This window comes from Phoenix dactylifera, chromosome 9 (assembly GCF_051530095.1).
Source record: "Phoenix dactylifera cultivar Ajwa chromosome 9, Ajwa_hap1_PhDact_Kaust_v1.1, whole genome shotgun sequence".
Lineage (NCBI taxonomy): Eukaryota > Viridiplantae > Streptophyta > Magnoliopsida > Arecales > Arecaceae > Phoenix > Phoenix dactylifera.
The window spans coordinates 388,767-404,909 of NC_143198.1; the positions used below are offsets into that span (position 1 = coordinate 388,767).

Sequence of the window (16,143 nt, forward strand, 5' to 3'; positions counted from 1 at the left end):
ATGCAATTAAACAAAACCAAAATAGGGTCTACAAAACAGTCCCACCGGGTGAGACGCCTTCTTTCTGAAGGGCAAAATCCTCTACTCTTTTATCTGGATCCGGAGCTGGAGTTGGATTTGTATACTTTGCCGAGGGGGCTGCAACGAGTCTTCAGGTTCGAACAGCCCAAAACCGCCTCTAGCGATGGTGAGCGCCATCTCCCTTCTCCTCCTTTCTTTCCCTTGCTTCTATCCCCTCTCTCCCCAAGCTTTCCCTCCTCGTCTTTATCTGAATGCCTTCCGTGGCGTCTTCTCCAGTTCTCCATTGCGGCGATCAACGAGACCGATTCCAGCGGCCTGTGGGAGCCGTTAGCCCCCACCAAAGAAGCCCAGGCACGGCCTTCCCTTTGCCCTCCTCTCTTCCTTTCTTTTTCTTCTTCTTATTCGTGTGACGTTTGATTCTAGTGTTGTTTGGTGTATGCCATTCGCTCTGCTGACTAATTTTTTCGGTTTTTAATTCGCACTCGGCTAGGGATTATGCGCTACAGTTTCTTGATTTCAGCTAGTTCTTTTATTTGCTGCATATTTTCAGCGTCGGAAGATTGAATCTTGAACAGAACAATTGCTTGATTCAGTGGTGCCCGTCCGGCTCACTGCCGGGACCCACTTTTGTTAAAATGAAGTTTTCTGCGGGTGTTCTTTGTGATGTTGCTTAGCTCAGTTTTTTCCCCCCTCTATCTCTCTCTCTGTAATGTCTATGGTGGGGGGATTCCATCGGAGAGTTTTATTAAGAGAAAGTAAAGTAGTACAGCAAAGGGAACACCTGTGTGTAGCCGTGTACAAAATTGTGAAAAGGTGTTGTTTGTTAGCGTATGAGCTGCAGGCAAGGCAATTGATAATGAGATGAACATTCAGAGGTTTCTAGATATGTCATGTACTGGAGTGGACTAAGTTGCCATGGCATTACTATCATTAATACTGAAAATTTTCTAGATATCTTATGTATCATTAAGGGTTTCCTTGGTATGTTAGGTGACTGTAAATTGGGTTATAAATGAGGGCACATATATATTTCAAATACATGTAAGTATTCTTTTCGGTTATGTGTTTATGCAATTTTCTTTAACTACTTAAAATAGAACTTTGATAGAATGAAAGAACATTTATGAGCATGGAGTAATGTCTAATTGTTATTGCTACCATCATCATGCATGTGTAGTTTCAACTTGAGATGTAGATCTGGCTTAGAAATTCTTGTTTGAATGGTTTCATTGTAACTATTTGCCACTTATATACTGATCAGAAACAGTATAAACTTAGAAGAAACAAAAAAAAAAATGCTTTCCAGTGTCAAATTCCTGCTTGCTAGGATTTTGACATAATGTCATACCATGATGGCTAGGCCAACACAAGTATGACAGATGACACATTAAATGCTTGTCTACAGCTTGATCTATGTTTGTTGTATAAGCTATGATGCATCCGTTCATAGCGTAAAATCCTTCTTTTACTTAGGAGGCTGGATGTTGCTCAATACCAATAAGAGCCAAAATTACATGAATTCCTCTACTTCGGTGCTATTATAGCATTACATATGGACCTACTTTCAGTCCATAAGGACTGTTTAAACATGAAAGAGTCTCTAACTTTCCCTCCCAAGTAGAACAACCGTTTCTCCCATGTCCAGCCAGGATTTGATATACCGATGCTGAGATTGCTTATTTAACTCAGTCAAGATGAATGGACCATGCCTATATCATCCTGCACTGCAAGTTTGGTATCTGAGTTGAAGAAATGCAACAAATGGTTCTCTCACACTACAACCATGCAATGGAACTGATATAGAGCAGCAAAGAAATAAAGCGAGCAAACTGTATCCAGGAACTTGTTAGAATCAGGCTAATGTCATTCTGCATTAGCTTTGGAATCAGGATCCCACATATAAGCCTTTGTTTGATTTGGATTAAATCTCCAGTAGGCATGCAGTCAAATAGGCATCAACAAGCTTCACAAACATGAAAGCATATTTGTTTTTGTTTGCTTATGGATATGCTTGAAAATTAATATGCATGCAGTTTTTTCTTTAAAAAATAGAGTGGGGGAAGCGATGGACTCCTATAGAAAAAAAAGTAAAGATAGAATAATCTAATACTATGTAAAATTCATGGCAACCACCACACAGTAAGAAAGTAGAAAAGAAGGAAGAAAAAAGAGTGAGGATGGTGAAAGAGCAGTTTGCATGTTCTGTTGTATTGATGTGCTGCCTGAGTTCTTTCTTTTGTTACTGCTGCAACTCGTCTAGAATAGGAGCTAGAGTGCACAAAAAATCCCTAAACATTGATGTCACCCCATATTTCCATAATTTTCACTCAAATGTAATAGCTGGTCCCCTATACTATGCCAATGTAATAACTGGTTCCCGGTATACTCATGAACCACGTGCAGTTGTGTTGAAGCATTCCTATGTATGTTTTTCACAAAACATCATGTTCACTGCTTGTGCTGGGACATGCTTGTTGTGTTTTAATTTCTGTTAAAGATTAGCTTGCTGATTTTTCATTATTTCATCAGCCCACTTTTATTTCAGAATGTGATATACTATTATGGCACACTTTTCTCATCTGAAATTACTGCTTTAGATGGAACTCTTTCTTGACAAATTCTGAGTATCTTTCTCAGGAGTTTCATGTTTCTCAAACTTACCATGAGGGACTTCTGAAATTGCAAGCTAAAGATTATGCAAAAGCACGTGAACTTTTAGAGACTGTTTTAAAGGACCCTCTGGTATCAAGTGCTCAGGTAAACTCAACAGCCAAAGAATTTTTAGGTTATTCTTCACATTCATGCCAATGATCATATTGTTGTTTTCTTTAGATCGATGATAATGCTAGTGATCGTCATCTTTTGCAGTTAAGGTTTGCAGCCTGCAACCTTCCATTTTCTTTCTTTCTTTCTTTCTTTTTCTTTTTGTAAATAAACTTGGGAGAAACACTGTTCTCCTTTCCATTGTTCGAACAGATTTTTGTCCCTGAAGAATCTTGCTGCTGTCTTCCTCCAACAAGGCTCCATGCATTATGAGAGTGCTCTACACTGCTATCTTCAAGCTGTAGAGATTGATGCAAATGATTCAGTTGTTTGGAATCAGTTGGGAACACTTTCGTGCGCAATGGGCTTAATGAGCACCTCGAGATGGGCATTTGAGCAAGGGCTTTTATGCAGCCCTAACAACTGTACATATCTTACTTGTCCTTGTAGTCTCTCTTTTTTTTTTTTTGGGGGGGGGGGGGGGGGGGCGAGAGAGTGAAGCGAGCGAGACCCACCCACACTATACTTACCTGGGCCTAAATACTTGGGGATGCAGCACCAAGTGCTTGAACCTAGAATGGTAGAACCTCTGTTTGTTAAGCAGAAGGGTGTTACCATTGTGGCAAGCCCCAGTTCATGTCCATTTAGTATGTCATAAGATTTTTTTCCTGTTTAATTTGCTATTAATATTCATACTAGCTTTTATAATTAAACAACTATGGTTATTGTATGCAGGGAATTGCATGGAAAAACTCTTGGAGGTACTTATTGCTATAGGGGATGAGGTTGCATGCCTCTCTGTGGCAAATCTAATACTTAGGCACTGGCCATCACATTCTCGTGCTTTGCATGTCAAGAACACCATCGAGGATGCTGAACCAGTACCGTTTGCACCTCGTGGTGTAGATAAACTGGAACCAAAACATGTCAGGCTTAAGTTTCCGGACAAAAGAAAACTAACAGATGATGAGATAGACAATAGTAGAGTGTCAAAAAGATGCAATCAGAACATAGAGCTGCAGTTGACTGGAGCAACATGGTCAACCCTTGTAGAGGGAATCCTTTGCATTTTTCTTCCAAAAGATGGGAAGATTTCTGGGCCAGGGTTTGCGCATGACCATGATGATGCAATAAGTGAAAACTTAACTGAAAGACAAGGAAAAGTTTCTTCCAGTGATACAAGCCCTGATAAGGGGAGGTCAGGAATTCAGTTTTCTGAAAATATGGGAAGTTTTACCTGTACCAAGATAGACATACGCTTAGCTACAGCTCCAGAAATTATTCTGGACCCTGCAGAAGGAAAAACACATGGTGTTTGTCCTGTTGGTGATAACACGTCACTAGGTTCTCATGGATTTGAGAAATCAAGTGAGGTGAAGGAAAAGGATGTCTGCACAGACAGAGATCATCCTCAGGAAAGGCGTAGTACACGTCTTGAAAGGCTTAGAAGTCGCAAGTCAGGGAAAGAAGACTTGGAAGCTGGTGGCAAGGATCTGGCAAAAGTTGCCTTTCGATTTCTAGAACCTTTTATTCTCAAAAGGCAAAGTACTGAAAATCATGATAGTTCCAGTAGTTGTGATGGTTCTCGTCCTAGCATTTCCACATACACACCAATTCTTGAGCATAATGATGTTGTACAATTTATATCGAAAGCTTCAAAGAATTGTGGTGCCTATCATATAGGTCATTTGATACTAGAAGAGGTTGCCCACAAAGGTATTCCCTTTCATGACAGCTTCATCAAGTTTCTGGAATTAGAAAAACTGACTAGACACTGGGGTCAGGATAGGTCACCATTGTGTAGTTTATTTCTTGCTGAGCTATACTATGACCAAGGATCATGGTCTGCTAACAAATCAAAACAGTCAGAGTTTTTCTTGGAGGCATCTTATCATCTTTGCAAAGTCATTGAGTTGGTATCTTTGGATTCTCCCCATGACTTGGTCAGTATGGGTAATCATTTCAGTGGTCCAAATATTACCACAGAGACAAACGATCCTAATGGAACAGCAGAGTGTGTACATTGCACAGCCGAGGAAGAAAATATGCCTTTAACTGTTACTTCTCAAAATGCAACTACAATGTTGGCTGGGGACTCTGGCTGCCAAGAAATTTCTGAGCAAAATTCTATTCTGACCAATAACAGTGCATTTTGGGTTCGCTTCTTCTGGCTAAGTGGTCATCTGTCCCTTTTTTCTGGCTCTAAGGCAAAAGCTTTTAATGAGTTCTCCATTTGCTTATCGCTTCTGAGGAAGAACAAGAAATTTGAAGAGACTAAGGATTTTGTCTTTCTGCCTCATTGCAAGCTTGTGAATTTTCTAACTGTTGATAGAGTTCTTCATGAGATTAACTTACTTAAACTTGATTCATTACTTAGAAAGATCACTGATGAAATGATTGAAAAAGGAATGTACACAGAGTCTATAAAGGTTCTTGCTCCACTTCTGCTTTCTACTAAAGATGTCTACCTTGATGTAGTATCAGGTGACTCGAAAGAAAGTGAAACAGCTGCATCAATTGAACTATCAGCATTAAATGTCCTAATGTCATCATGTGAAAAGGCAGAATCAATGGATATTCAGGTATATCTGAACTGTCACCGGCGAAAAGTGCAAGTGTTAACTGTTGCAGCTGGTATGATAGGTTCTCCTGCATCACAAACGGACAAAAGTTCATTGCCAAAAGCTAGTGCTGCTTCTGATTTGGATATCTCAGAACCCATAAGGAGGCACTGGATACATATGTTGGTCAAAGAAGTTGAGGATATATCTCAAAGTGCAACTCAAGTGAAGAATTCTATTGATCAAAATGATACTTATGTAAGTTATCTTTTATTTTAGTTTTAGCTTTAAAATATGTTGGCCTGTTAGTGTTTATTATTCTGCGTCATATTTAAAATGAAATTTAAGTTTGTGCATTGTATCCATTTTATTAGAGTATGTCATTTACAATTGTCAACATATAATTATAATTACTGATTTGTGTACTCTTAACTTGTGTTTGCTGATACTCTTTCTCCTGTACACATTCGAGCCACTATGCAATAATCTTAACACTTCTACCAACACTAATTTTTGGCTGATCATTGGGCAAATTTTTTGTATACTGAAAGGTACTAGAGGAATTCTTTAGATTGATAAAAAACTGAAGTAAAGCACCTTTAGATTAATCGATGTAGAACCTGGATGAACAGCGGACTAGTTCTGTGAAGTTGTTATCAAAGTGAAATATCAGAGAAGAAGCTAATGGTGGGACAGTCATTTAACCTGTGGTGATAATGTGTCCTTTACTTGATGGGTACCTCCCATGCTATGGTTAACGACATCATGATCACTTCAGTAATGGAATTTGAGGAGACTAGTGACCAAGGTTCGCCGTACCGGTACCGAACCTTGTACCGGTGCCGCACTAGTATAGGCATACCGAGTGTCGGTACGGTACGGTATGCGGTACGCTAGGCGTACCGACATTGGCGTACCAATACCGGTACCCATCGGTATGGGTACGGTACGTTCGGTACCGACCGGTACCGATCGGTACAGCATACCATGCTAGTGACCTATGGCATCTCTTTAGCTTGGTGTAGAGGGTTTATTTGTAATTCCTGCTAACATATTTGCATGACATCTCCCACATAGGTGAAAAGGTCCTTAAGAGATAATGGTGAAGTGTTAAGGATTGGGTGGTTGTTCTTGCAGTTATTGGAAATCATATGCTTAGTTTGATTCCATTATCCTAAAGATCTCAGGATTGAAGGATTGGCAGTCTTTCATGATCTTCTCCACTTATCTCTTCCTCTGCTTTCTCTACTTGAGCAACCCCCACTCATGTGGCAGACATCAGACAAGTAGAGAGGTTGTGCATGCTTAGAGTTTCTTGTTGCTGTGAGCTTAGTTAAATGAATTGGGAGTGGGTACAGGATCGGGGAACCAGAGTTCTCAAAAAGATTTCAAGGAAGCACTGACGAAATTGGTGCAAGAGTGAGATACCAAAGAGTCTAAAGTGGGTGCAGCACCCTAGGTAGAAGATTTCAGAGTACTAAGATTGTTGCAATGAATCTAGAAGTTGGTGGTGAGTTTTATAATGCATTTTCACAGATACATGTCTTTATGACTTCATATTAGCTGGGAAAAAAAGCCTTTCTATTTACTAAGGACATAAGAATTGGAAATTAAATATCTGATCTGGCTGCAGTTTCACAACAAAGCTTTCAACTTATGATGATGTGTACCCTGTCCAGAATCTCATTTGCTGAGATTCTGTTTGCAAGCCCAGCTTTCCTGAAGCAAACATCTTGCCTACGGGGATCATTTTGAAATGCTGGTCTTCGAGGATCTATTTTGAAGGCAATAATTGGTCATTCTGTTTCCTTCTGCCATCTAAGTTGATCAATGGGGAGACCTACTGTCCCACATGAAGGTTAAAGTTCCAATCAAGTCTTCGAGAGTTTTTATCTGTAATGGACCCATGATTTTGCTGCTTGATTTTTATTTCTGTATTTCTTTTGTGAATTGTATCTCTTGAGCGAGGTATCTTTTTTTCATGCTAAGGTTTTAGTCCAATAATCTTTGTGGTCCGGCTTCCTACCACCATTATCCCTGTATTCAAATTTGAATTTGTTTAGTGAGTCTTAGGTGGTTTCTCTTCCACTTAACTCTCTCTCTCTCTCTCTCTCTCTCTCTCTCTGTCCCCCCTCCCTCTTATACACACACAGACAGACATGCATGCACATAAAAAGCAAAAGGCTAGAAGGCCCTCTCAGTAGAACATGTCTTGGACAACCTTTTAAAAATGATTACTTTGCAAAGTTTTTCATCAATGCATAACATATTAAGTTGAAGCGCTGTTTGATGTGTTTCTCACAGGATGAGTTTAGTTCTCTCGTTTGCATCATTGCCAGTATTCAGTCTCTGCTCCTGACAGTTATGTGCAGTGCAGTGAGAATTATTCTCAGCCAAAAATCATCCAGTTCAGGAACTTCAGTTCAAACAAATCAGATGGAATGTTTGTGCCTTGTAGATGCAGCCATTGCTTTCTGCAAACTGCAACACATCGACCCTACAGTTTCTGTCAAAACCCAAGTAATATCTATTCAGTATTGGTAGAAATGAGCTTATTATCTGAGTTTTTTTTCCTCATATTAACAATTTATCTGATCACTTTATGATGTATATAACATCACAGGTTGACCTAATTGTGGCAGTCCATGACTTGCTTGCTGAGTATGGGCTCTGCTGTGCTGGCAAGGATGGTGAAGGGGAGGAAGGGACATTTCTCAAGTTTGCAATAAAGCATTTGTTATCCTTAGATGTGAAACTGAAGTCACTAAATGGTAAGTTGCATTTGGAAATCGGGCAGAGGGATAAGTTGGCTTCTCACAGTAGCATGGAAAACCATTTCTGACTGTGTCAAAGTTGAACTCTAAATTTGGTTTAGGTACAAACGGTAAAGAAGAAATTGCATCTCCATGCAAGAATGCCACAGAAGACATGACTCGCTATCATCTCTATGCTCATGAAGAACAGGATAAGGTTGAGGAGGGACAAGAAACTGGAAAGAATTCTACAGATGGTAAGTCTGATTTGTCTAGATGGCAATGCAAAAACAATACACTTGCTGATGTTGATACTTGATAGTCTTGTGGTTGATGTAGAAATAGAGAAGGTGGAGTTGGGTATTGATAATGCCTTGGACCAGAGCTTTTTCTGCTTATATGGTCTTAAGATAAATCCAGATTCATCCAGTGAAGATGACCTAGCCGTACATAAAAACACTAGTCGTGGAGATTACCAAACCAAGGAGCAATGCGCTGATGTATTTCAGTATATTTTACCATATGCAAGATCTCTATCAGTGAGTAGCTGAATTTCCATGTTAACCCTTTTTTTTTTAGGATGACATTGGAAGCATATTAATTAATATTAAATCTTTTTGACTCTTGATTGTACAATTTTTTCATGTCTCAGAGAGCTGGACTGGTTAAACTCCGAAGAGTGCTGAGGGCTATACGTAAACATTTCCCTCAGCCACCTGACGATATTTTAGCCGACAATGTGATTGACAAGTTCTTAGATGGTCCTGATTTATGTGAGAATAAGCTCTGTGAAATATATGAATCCAACGGGAATCGGGAATCCATCATGAATATATTGTTCAGCAATGGAAGAGACCCTGAAACATTCAAGAAATTATCAGTTGCGAGGTTTGCTTAACACGCGACTTCATTTCTCCAATTATTTAATCAATTTAATACACAATTTTATTTAATGAACTTTATGCTGTGTTTTGATGGATGATTGCAGCTCTGAGCCATATTTAGAAGTTTATTGCAACTTGTATTATTTTATAGCCCAGGCCGAAGAGATAAGTGCCACTGATAAATATCCTGGCTTTGTACTTAAAAAAGAAGGCGAAGAATTTGTTGAGCAAAATGCTAATCTCTTCAAATGTGATCTACTTTACAACCCACTGCGTTTTGAGAGCTGGCAGAAGCTTGCAAATATTTATGATGAGGTAGGACATACTTATACTTGTGCATCATTTTGATTCCTGTAAAAGGTTCTAGCATTAGATTTATGTGCCTTTATTATTTATGATGCTCATCATTTCGAGTATCATGGCTCCATTTGTTTGAGATAAAAAATTCTTTCCCTGCCGAACAGGAGGTGGATTTGTTGCTGAATGATGGGAGCAAACACATAAACATTTTAGATTGGAGAAAGAACACTGTTCTACCTCAAAGAGTTGAGATGGGTCGAAGGCGGAGTAGGCGCTGTTTATTAATGAGCTTAGCCCTAGCTGCTACTACAATCCAACAGGTGCCTTTTATGTGGATGGTCTATTCCTCTTTTGTTGTGTTATGGTTGCTTTATGTAATTTTTGGATCAGTTCACTGAAAATTTTGCTTCTTCTCTTCCAGAGTCAGATACATGAATTATTGGCTCTAGTTTACTATGACAGCCTTCAGAATGTTGTACCCTTTTATGATCAGAGATCTCTTGTACCAACAAAGGACACAGCATGGATGACATTTTGTCAGAATTCGATGAAACACTTTGAGAGGGCTTTTGCACTTACGTAAGTTAGCTTCTGCATGCCTATGTTTCTGTTCTGTTATTGGTTTTTCTATGTGAACTGATCCAGTCACTTATTAAATTATAGGCCTGAGTGGCTCCATGCCTTTTACCTTGGAAAATTGTGTGAAAAGATGGGACATTCACCTGCAAAGGCATTTTCATACTATAGCAAAGCTGCCTCACTGAATCCATCTGCTGTTGATCCTGTATATAGAATGCATGCATCACGCTTGAAGTTACTTTATACTCGAGGAAAACAGAATCTAGATGTTCTTCAGGTTTGTCTAAAAGTATCATTTGTCTCATAACATGGTTTTCTTGCCATTGTAATTTTATTAAAAAATGCTACTTGTTACAAAATACTTTCTGCAAAGCTACACGCTTTCTGCTAATAGGGATCTCATCTTGGAGAATCTTTAATATTACTTATAATTATGTACCTAGCAATACATGCTATCTGCTACTAGGGATCTCATCTTGGAGAATCTATAACATGACCTATAATTATATACCTAGGAAAAAGTAGTCATGCTCTTTAATCTTGAAAAGGTTAAGTTAAAAAATGAAGGATTATACATCATTTATGCTTTCATGGAAGGGAACAAGCAGGCATGTTAGTGTGTGCATACTCATACATGTTAATCGGGAAGACTTGTGTTGGAGGAGAACACGTGTAGCAAGGGATGTCCATAAAAACCTTTGGTATTTTTGCATGTGCAGCTACATTTTTTTTTTTGGTAGATAAACAATATAATTCTATGTAGTTGAAACTTCTAGAGCAATGCTGTCACATTTAATGCATCTGGTTATTACGAAAACCTAGTATGCAATTACCCTATAATTGACTCATGCTACAATTCTCACCCTACTCTAATCTTTAGCTGCTTTTTGATGGCTAGAGATATTGATTTGATGGAAGAAGAAGGAGGAGGAGAAGGAGAAGGAGAAGAAGGAGAAGGGGAAGAAGGAGGAGGAGGAGGAGGAGGAGAAGGAGGAGGAGAAGGAGAATCAGAATAAGGAGAAGGAGGAGGAGAAGGAGAATAAGAAGAAGGAGAAGCAGAAGGGGAAGAAGGAGAAGAAGAAGAAGGAAAGGAGAAGAAGAAGGAGGAGGAGAAGGAGAAGGAGGAGGAGAAGGAGAAGGAGGAGGAGGAGGAGAAGGAGGAAGAAGAAGAAGGAAACATCAAATTATACTTAAAATTATTGAAAAAATATTGATCACTATTAATTCAAACTTAAAAAACATCAGAAAAAAATTGGCATGCTAGTTCCAAACCGACACGCGATTGCGTCCCGTATGTTGGTATGGTACTAAACTAGTACCGAACCAAACCAACTGCCGACCGGTATGGGTCCCGGTGCCAGTTTGCTGGACCTTGTTTAAATATTTACCTTAATTAAGGGGCTCTATCCCATCTTTGTAGGAATGACATATAACTTTTTTGTACATGCATGTATACATGTTTTACATGTTTTACTCTTCTATTAAATTTTACTTATTGAATGACATTAGCCATTTGTTATTATATATAATTATATACTGAGTTTTTGGCCCCTATCGTACAATAAATAACATACTGGCAACCGTTCTAAACCTTGCTCCTTTAACTTTTGAGGTTTTGAAACTATATGATATTTCATCTGTGAAAAATTGACGGCCCAGCCTCTAGGATATCATGTTGGATCGGCTCAAATTTCGATGAGTTCAACTATATCAAAGTTATGTTGGTGCTCAAATCTGTGTTTATCATCTTGTTTGGGATCTTTCTTCCACTGAATATGTAAAAGGTTTTTTTTTTCCCCCAGGCCATTGGTGGCCGTTTTTTGGTTTTGGAATGTTCTTTTGAGCTTCAGTGCTCTTGGTTCATTTGTTTTTAGTGTCTTCAGTTATTTTTTCTGCTTTCTTCGTTACACCAATGTTTCAATTCTTTTGGTCGTCTTTTATTTTTTTCTTGTGTATAAAATTGATTTTTTCAGTTGTTTGGCTTTAGTGATTGTTTACCTTCTTTTGTGTTACACACTTGATCCCTCTTAGCACCCTTGGTCTTATTGCTCTCCTTTTGTCATCAAAGGTTCTTTTGTCTGCATCCTGAGTTTCATACTAGTTGTTTGGCTTGCTAGCCTGGGCAACTAGGTAGTCAATTACCATCTATGCTCTTACGCTATGTTGTTTAGCTTGCTAGCCCAAGTAACTAGTTAGTTCCCTATGTTCAGCTACTTGCCAAGATTAACCGCTAAACTGCACCATCCTAACAGAATGCTTGTTTTTCTTCAACCTGCAACTTATTGTCCATGTCGAAGTGTTTGAGCAACTTGTTTTGGTTAAACTAACACAGCGCTCAAAATTTCATAGTTCACAATTTAATATTTATAGGATGTAATGCACAAACTCCATTGCTACTGTCAGATAATTTAATTATCGACTCATCTGAATAAACCATCAATTTTGCACGTAAAGTGATGAGGAGAAAATCAATGGAGGATTCATTGAGGTCATTGGATACTCAGAAGAAGCTAATACAGTATAGGATGTTACCATATCTTTTCAACTTTTGAATGCAATCTCTTGTATGACTGCATGATTCCACTTCAGTTAGAGACTCCTGCCTAACATCTTTCAGGTTATGCTCTAACTTCTGTTCAGAGTAGCGGAGGTGATTAATAGATGCATGCACTTCGTTTCTTACAACTCTCAGGTGGTGCCTTGTGAGCATCTGATGGATATGTATCTGATTAAGATAAGGACATTTGTTGATCTGCAAGATAAAACATGGGACTCTAAGCATCTGGTCTGAACTGTTTATACGCTAAAATGATATGCATCAGATGTGTTCATAGGTTCCAGTTCTTGTAGGAAGAGAGAAATTAGGGAATGGCAAAAAAAGGATTCTTATAAACAAGGAAACGAACATTGGATTCTGAAGTCCTTCAAGGATTGATCCTTGATCTCTGAAAAGTAATCTGGAACATGGTTCTTGGGGTAAACTAGATGTTTGGTAGTATTGATGAATTTATAATTTTTCTTATCAAATTTACGTGCAAATTCAGTAATATGATTATCTATTTATTTCCAGTTATTGTCATTTTCTGGTTTACCTTTTTTTTTTTGAGAAGGATTATCCATGGACATTTAAACTGCTCACCAGATTATCTGTGATTTAGATGATCCTAGACAATGATTTTGAGACTTGCATATAATTTTTCAATTTTAAGATTAACTGTGACACGTATTACAATTGAATTTGTTGACTTGCATCTCTTTTCAGATTGTTGCTGCATATCCCTTTAATCAATCAACAAAGGACACAATCCTAAATTTGTTCAGTTGGACTAGCGAGGATCTTCTGCAGTTGACTTTGGATGTGAAAGATGTCTGTGGGCCAGATGTTTCAAAGGATAAAAAGAGCATTGAGCCTCACTTATTAGATAAGGCCTGGTACATACTTTATGATGATTGTCTCTCTGCCCTTGCTATCTGTGTGGAAGGGGAGCTGAAGCATTTCCATAAGGCAAGATATATGCTTGCCCAAGGACTGTATAAAAGGGGGGCGGTTGGGGATCTGGAGAGGGCAAAAGATGAGCTTTCATTTTGTTTCAAGTCATCTCGATCTTCTTTCACGGTGAACATGTGGGAGATTGATGGTATGGTGAGAAAGGGAAGGTATAAATTTTATTTGCTCATATGACAGTTAATAATCCATTGTTTATTATGAATTTTCATGATCTCCTATGTCAAAGATGCTTATAAATGTAGACTTGTATGATACTCACTAGATGCAATTGAAAATGGTGCATTCCTGTTGCCAGGCGGAGAAATCCAGGTGTCAGTGGAAACAAAAAGAGTCTGGAGGTCAGTTTATCTGAAAGTTCTCGGAAATTTATTACTTGTATACGGAAGTATATGTTGCTCTACCTGAATCTGTTGGAGAAGACTGGGGATCTGTGGACTCTGGAGAGGGCTTATACGTACCTTCGAACTGATAAGCGGGTATATATTAACAAATATGCCTCATGATTTGATGTGGGGAACTTCCCTCTCGATTTTACAGCATTCTTTTTTTTATGCATCAAGTATTTTATAAGGCAATTATGGGTCATGGTTTCTTGATCAATAGCAACTCTCATTTCTGTGCAGTTCTCTTTGTGTCTGGGAGATATTGTTCCAGTTGCTCTTGGAAAATACATACAAGTTCTGACATCATCAATTCGCAATGCTGAGACTCGTGGTGCTACTGATAACAACACTTCTCTCGAACAATTGTTAGAGAAAATGTTCCACATATTCATGGATCATGTGAATTTGTGGACAGACATAAGCAGTTTACCCGAGGTGAATAACCCAGACTTATCAGAAAGCAACCTTTATGGGTAAGTCGACCAAACTGGTGCTTGTAATATACTAACTTTAGTCATTTGTGCTTTCTTACTCGGCCTGGCTTATTGCTCATGGCAGTTATATCCACCAATATATCCACCTATTGGAGAGTGATATCCGATTAGACGCAATTGAAGGAATAAATGAGAAGATCCGGAAGCGTTTCAAAAACCCAAAATTGTCGAATAATAACTTCTCAAAAATATGCAAGCATGCATCTTTAGCATGGTGTCGTTCTATTCTTATTAAATTGGCTTCGATCACTCCACTACCTGATGCTGGACAACTTAGTGGTCAGCCTAGTGGGTTAGAATCTGGCCTTCTGCTTTTTGTTGACCTACAGCCCGATGAGCTCTTGGTCTCACCACTGGAAGGTCCTGCTCAAACAAAAGGTCTAGATATGAATTGGTTTGAGGCTCTATATAAGATCAAGAATATCCGAATTAGGCAAGCATTAGAAGAAAATATGGAGGCCGCTGTAACTTTAATGAGATGTACCTACAATTTCTATCGAGAGAGTTCTTGTGGGACATTTCCATCGGGTATCAACTTGTACACAGTATTCTCATTGCAGTCAGCAGTGGGAGGACTACCCCAGCAGGGCAATGATGTAGTTGATGTCCTCGACCTAAGTATCCCAAGGAAACTGCTTTTGTGGGCATACACCCTGGTGCACGGCCGTTATTCAAACATCTCGGCTGTTGTGAAGTACTGTGAAGAGGCAAAGGTATAATAATAGTTGAAGATTATGTTTACATAAAAAGAAATATACAGCGTTATATTAATTCTACAAATGTTGTGGATGCAGTCAAGGATGAAAAAGGGGATTGCTGTTTCATCCGCTCCATCACAAGGAAATATTCCAACTAATGTTGCACATGCAGGTTCTTCACATTATTCCAACACCTATTGATTGATCGCATTGCATATTGTTCATGTTTTGCCATCCTCACTTTTATCCATGTTGATTGATAGCCCTAGGTGGGAGTAAAGAAAAGATGGACCGGGATGAGTGCAGTGAAGCCGAGGGTAGTCCATCTGTTGTTGCAACTTCTGGATCTCTACATCAGGAGGGCAGTGCACTTGGCTCAAACATTTCTCCTGTAAATTACGAGGCTCAAAAACCAACTTCAGCATCTTCACAACTCCACCGGTGTAACTCAAACAAAGGTAGCGAAAACGTTCAGCAGGACGGTTGCAGAGAAAACATGACAGATTGAGTAGCTATTACTGCTCAAGGAGGCAGGGAACCTTGCATGTGTCTCAAAACGTTTCTCCTGTTATTAACGAGACCCAAAAATCAACTACAGCATCTTCACAGGTCTACTGGTGCTGCACAGACAAGACAGCCAACAACATACAGGAGGCATATGCAGTAAACATCATAGATTAGGTAGTTATTACTGTTTAACAAAGTTCAGATTCAACTCGGGTAAACACCATTTAGCTCCAGCTGGTGATGCGTAACAGTCTTTGATGCCATTTGTGAACCAGGGATGATGCATGTATGTTGTGCAAATGGTGATATTGCCGACTGATACGCAAGCTAATTTCTGTAACACACACTCTTTGTATCTGTCATATTGGAAAATGAGCTGAAAGAATGTGCAAATTAGAATCTGAAGCATCACTAATAAAATTCTGGAAGATTACAGAACAGACAGAAATTTCTGTCTTTTTTCCTCGTCGATCTGCTTGCAACTTAACAAAATGATCGGCCGCTGTCACGCGGTGTGATGGCAGGCTGATGATAATACATCATCAGATGAGGGTTCCAAATTGGTTGAGTTCAGTTTGGTGATTAAAAATATTCGTTGTTTGATGTTGCCAATTAGTCGAGCTGCGGGCAAAAGTTTCAGATTTCAGTAACATGTGGCCTTCTTTGTGTTACTTATGCTTATGTAAAATATT

The 16,143-nt window shown here is 38.9% G+C and overlaps 1 protein-coding gene across 2 annotated transcripts; it reads left to right on the forward strand.

The window, feature by feature from the left end:
- On the forward strand, nt 1-15,856 carry LOC103712041 (Tetratricopeptide repeat (TPR)-like superfamily protein). Of its 2 annotated transcripts, XM_008798417.6 has the most exons (21): nt 1-187; nt 298-372; nt 2,659-2,778; nt 2,854-2,894; nt 2,998-3,209; nt 3,520-5,603; nt 7,650-7,865; nt 7,969-8,116; nt 8,221-8,355; nt 8,438-8,637; nt 8,751-8,986; nt 9,087-9,297; nt 9,447-9,602; nt 9,704-9,861; nt 9,946-10,138; nt 13,124-13,518; nt 13,665-13,845; nt 13,993-14,225; nt 14,311-14,959; nt 15,041-15,116; nt 15,208-15,856. In XM_008798417.6, the coding sequence occupies exons 1-21, from the start codon at nt 185-187 to the stop codon at nt 15,450-15,452; spliced, it is 5,967 nt and encodes a 1,988-aa protein (XP_008796639.4). In that variant the 5' UTR covers nt 1-184; the 3' UTR covers nt 15,453-15,856. The 2 variants fall into 2 exon arrangements, with proteins under 2 accessions (XP_008796639.4, XP_088559982.2); XM_088703856.2 differs by lacking the exon at nt 7,650-7,865.
- Nucleotides 15,857-16,143: the final 287 nt, after the last annotated feature.

Bases quoted from the DNA above. Each gene is read 5' to 3' on its own strand.
- LOC103712041 (XM_008798417.6), top strand. The intron at 7,866-7,968 runs GTAATATCTATT...ATAACATCACAG, and splicing joins CAGTTTCTGTCAAAACCCAA to GTTGACCTAATTGTGGCAGT. The intron at 8,356-8,437 runs GTAAGTCTGATT...TGGTTGATGTAG, and splicing joins TGGAAAGAATTCTACAGATG to AAATAGAGAAGGTGGAGTTG.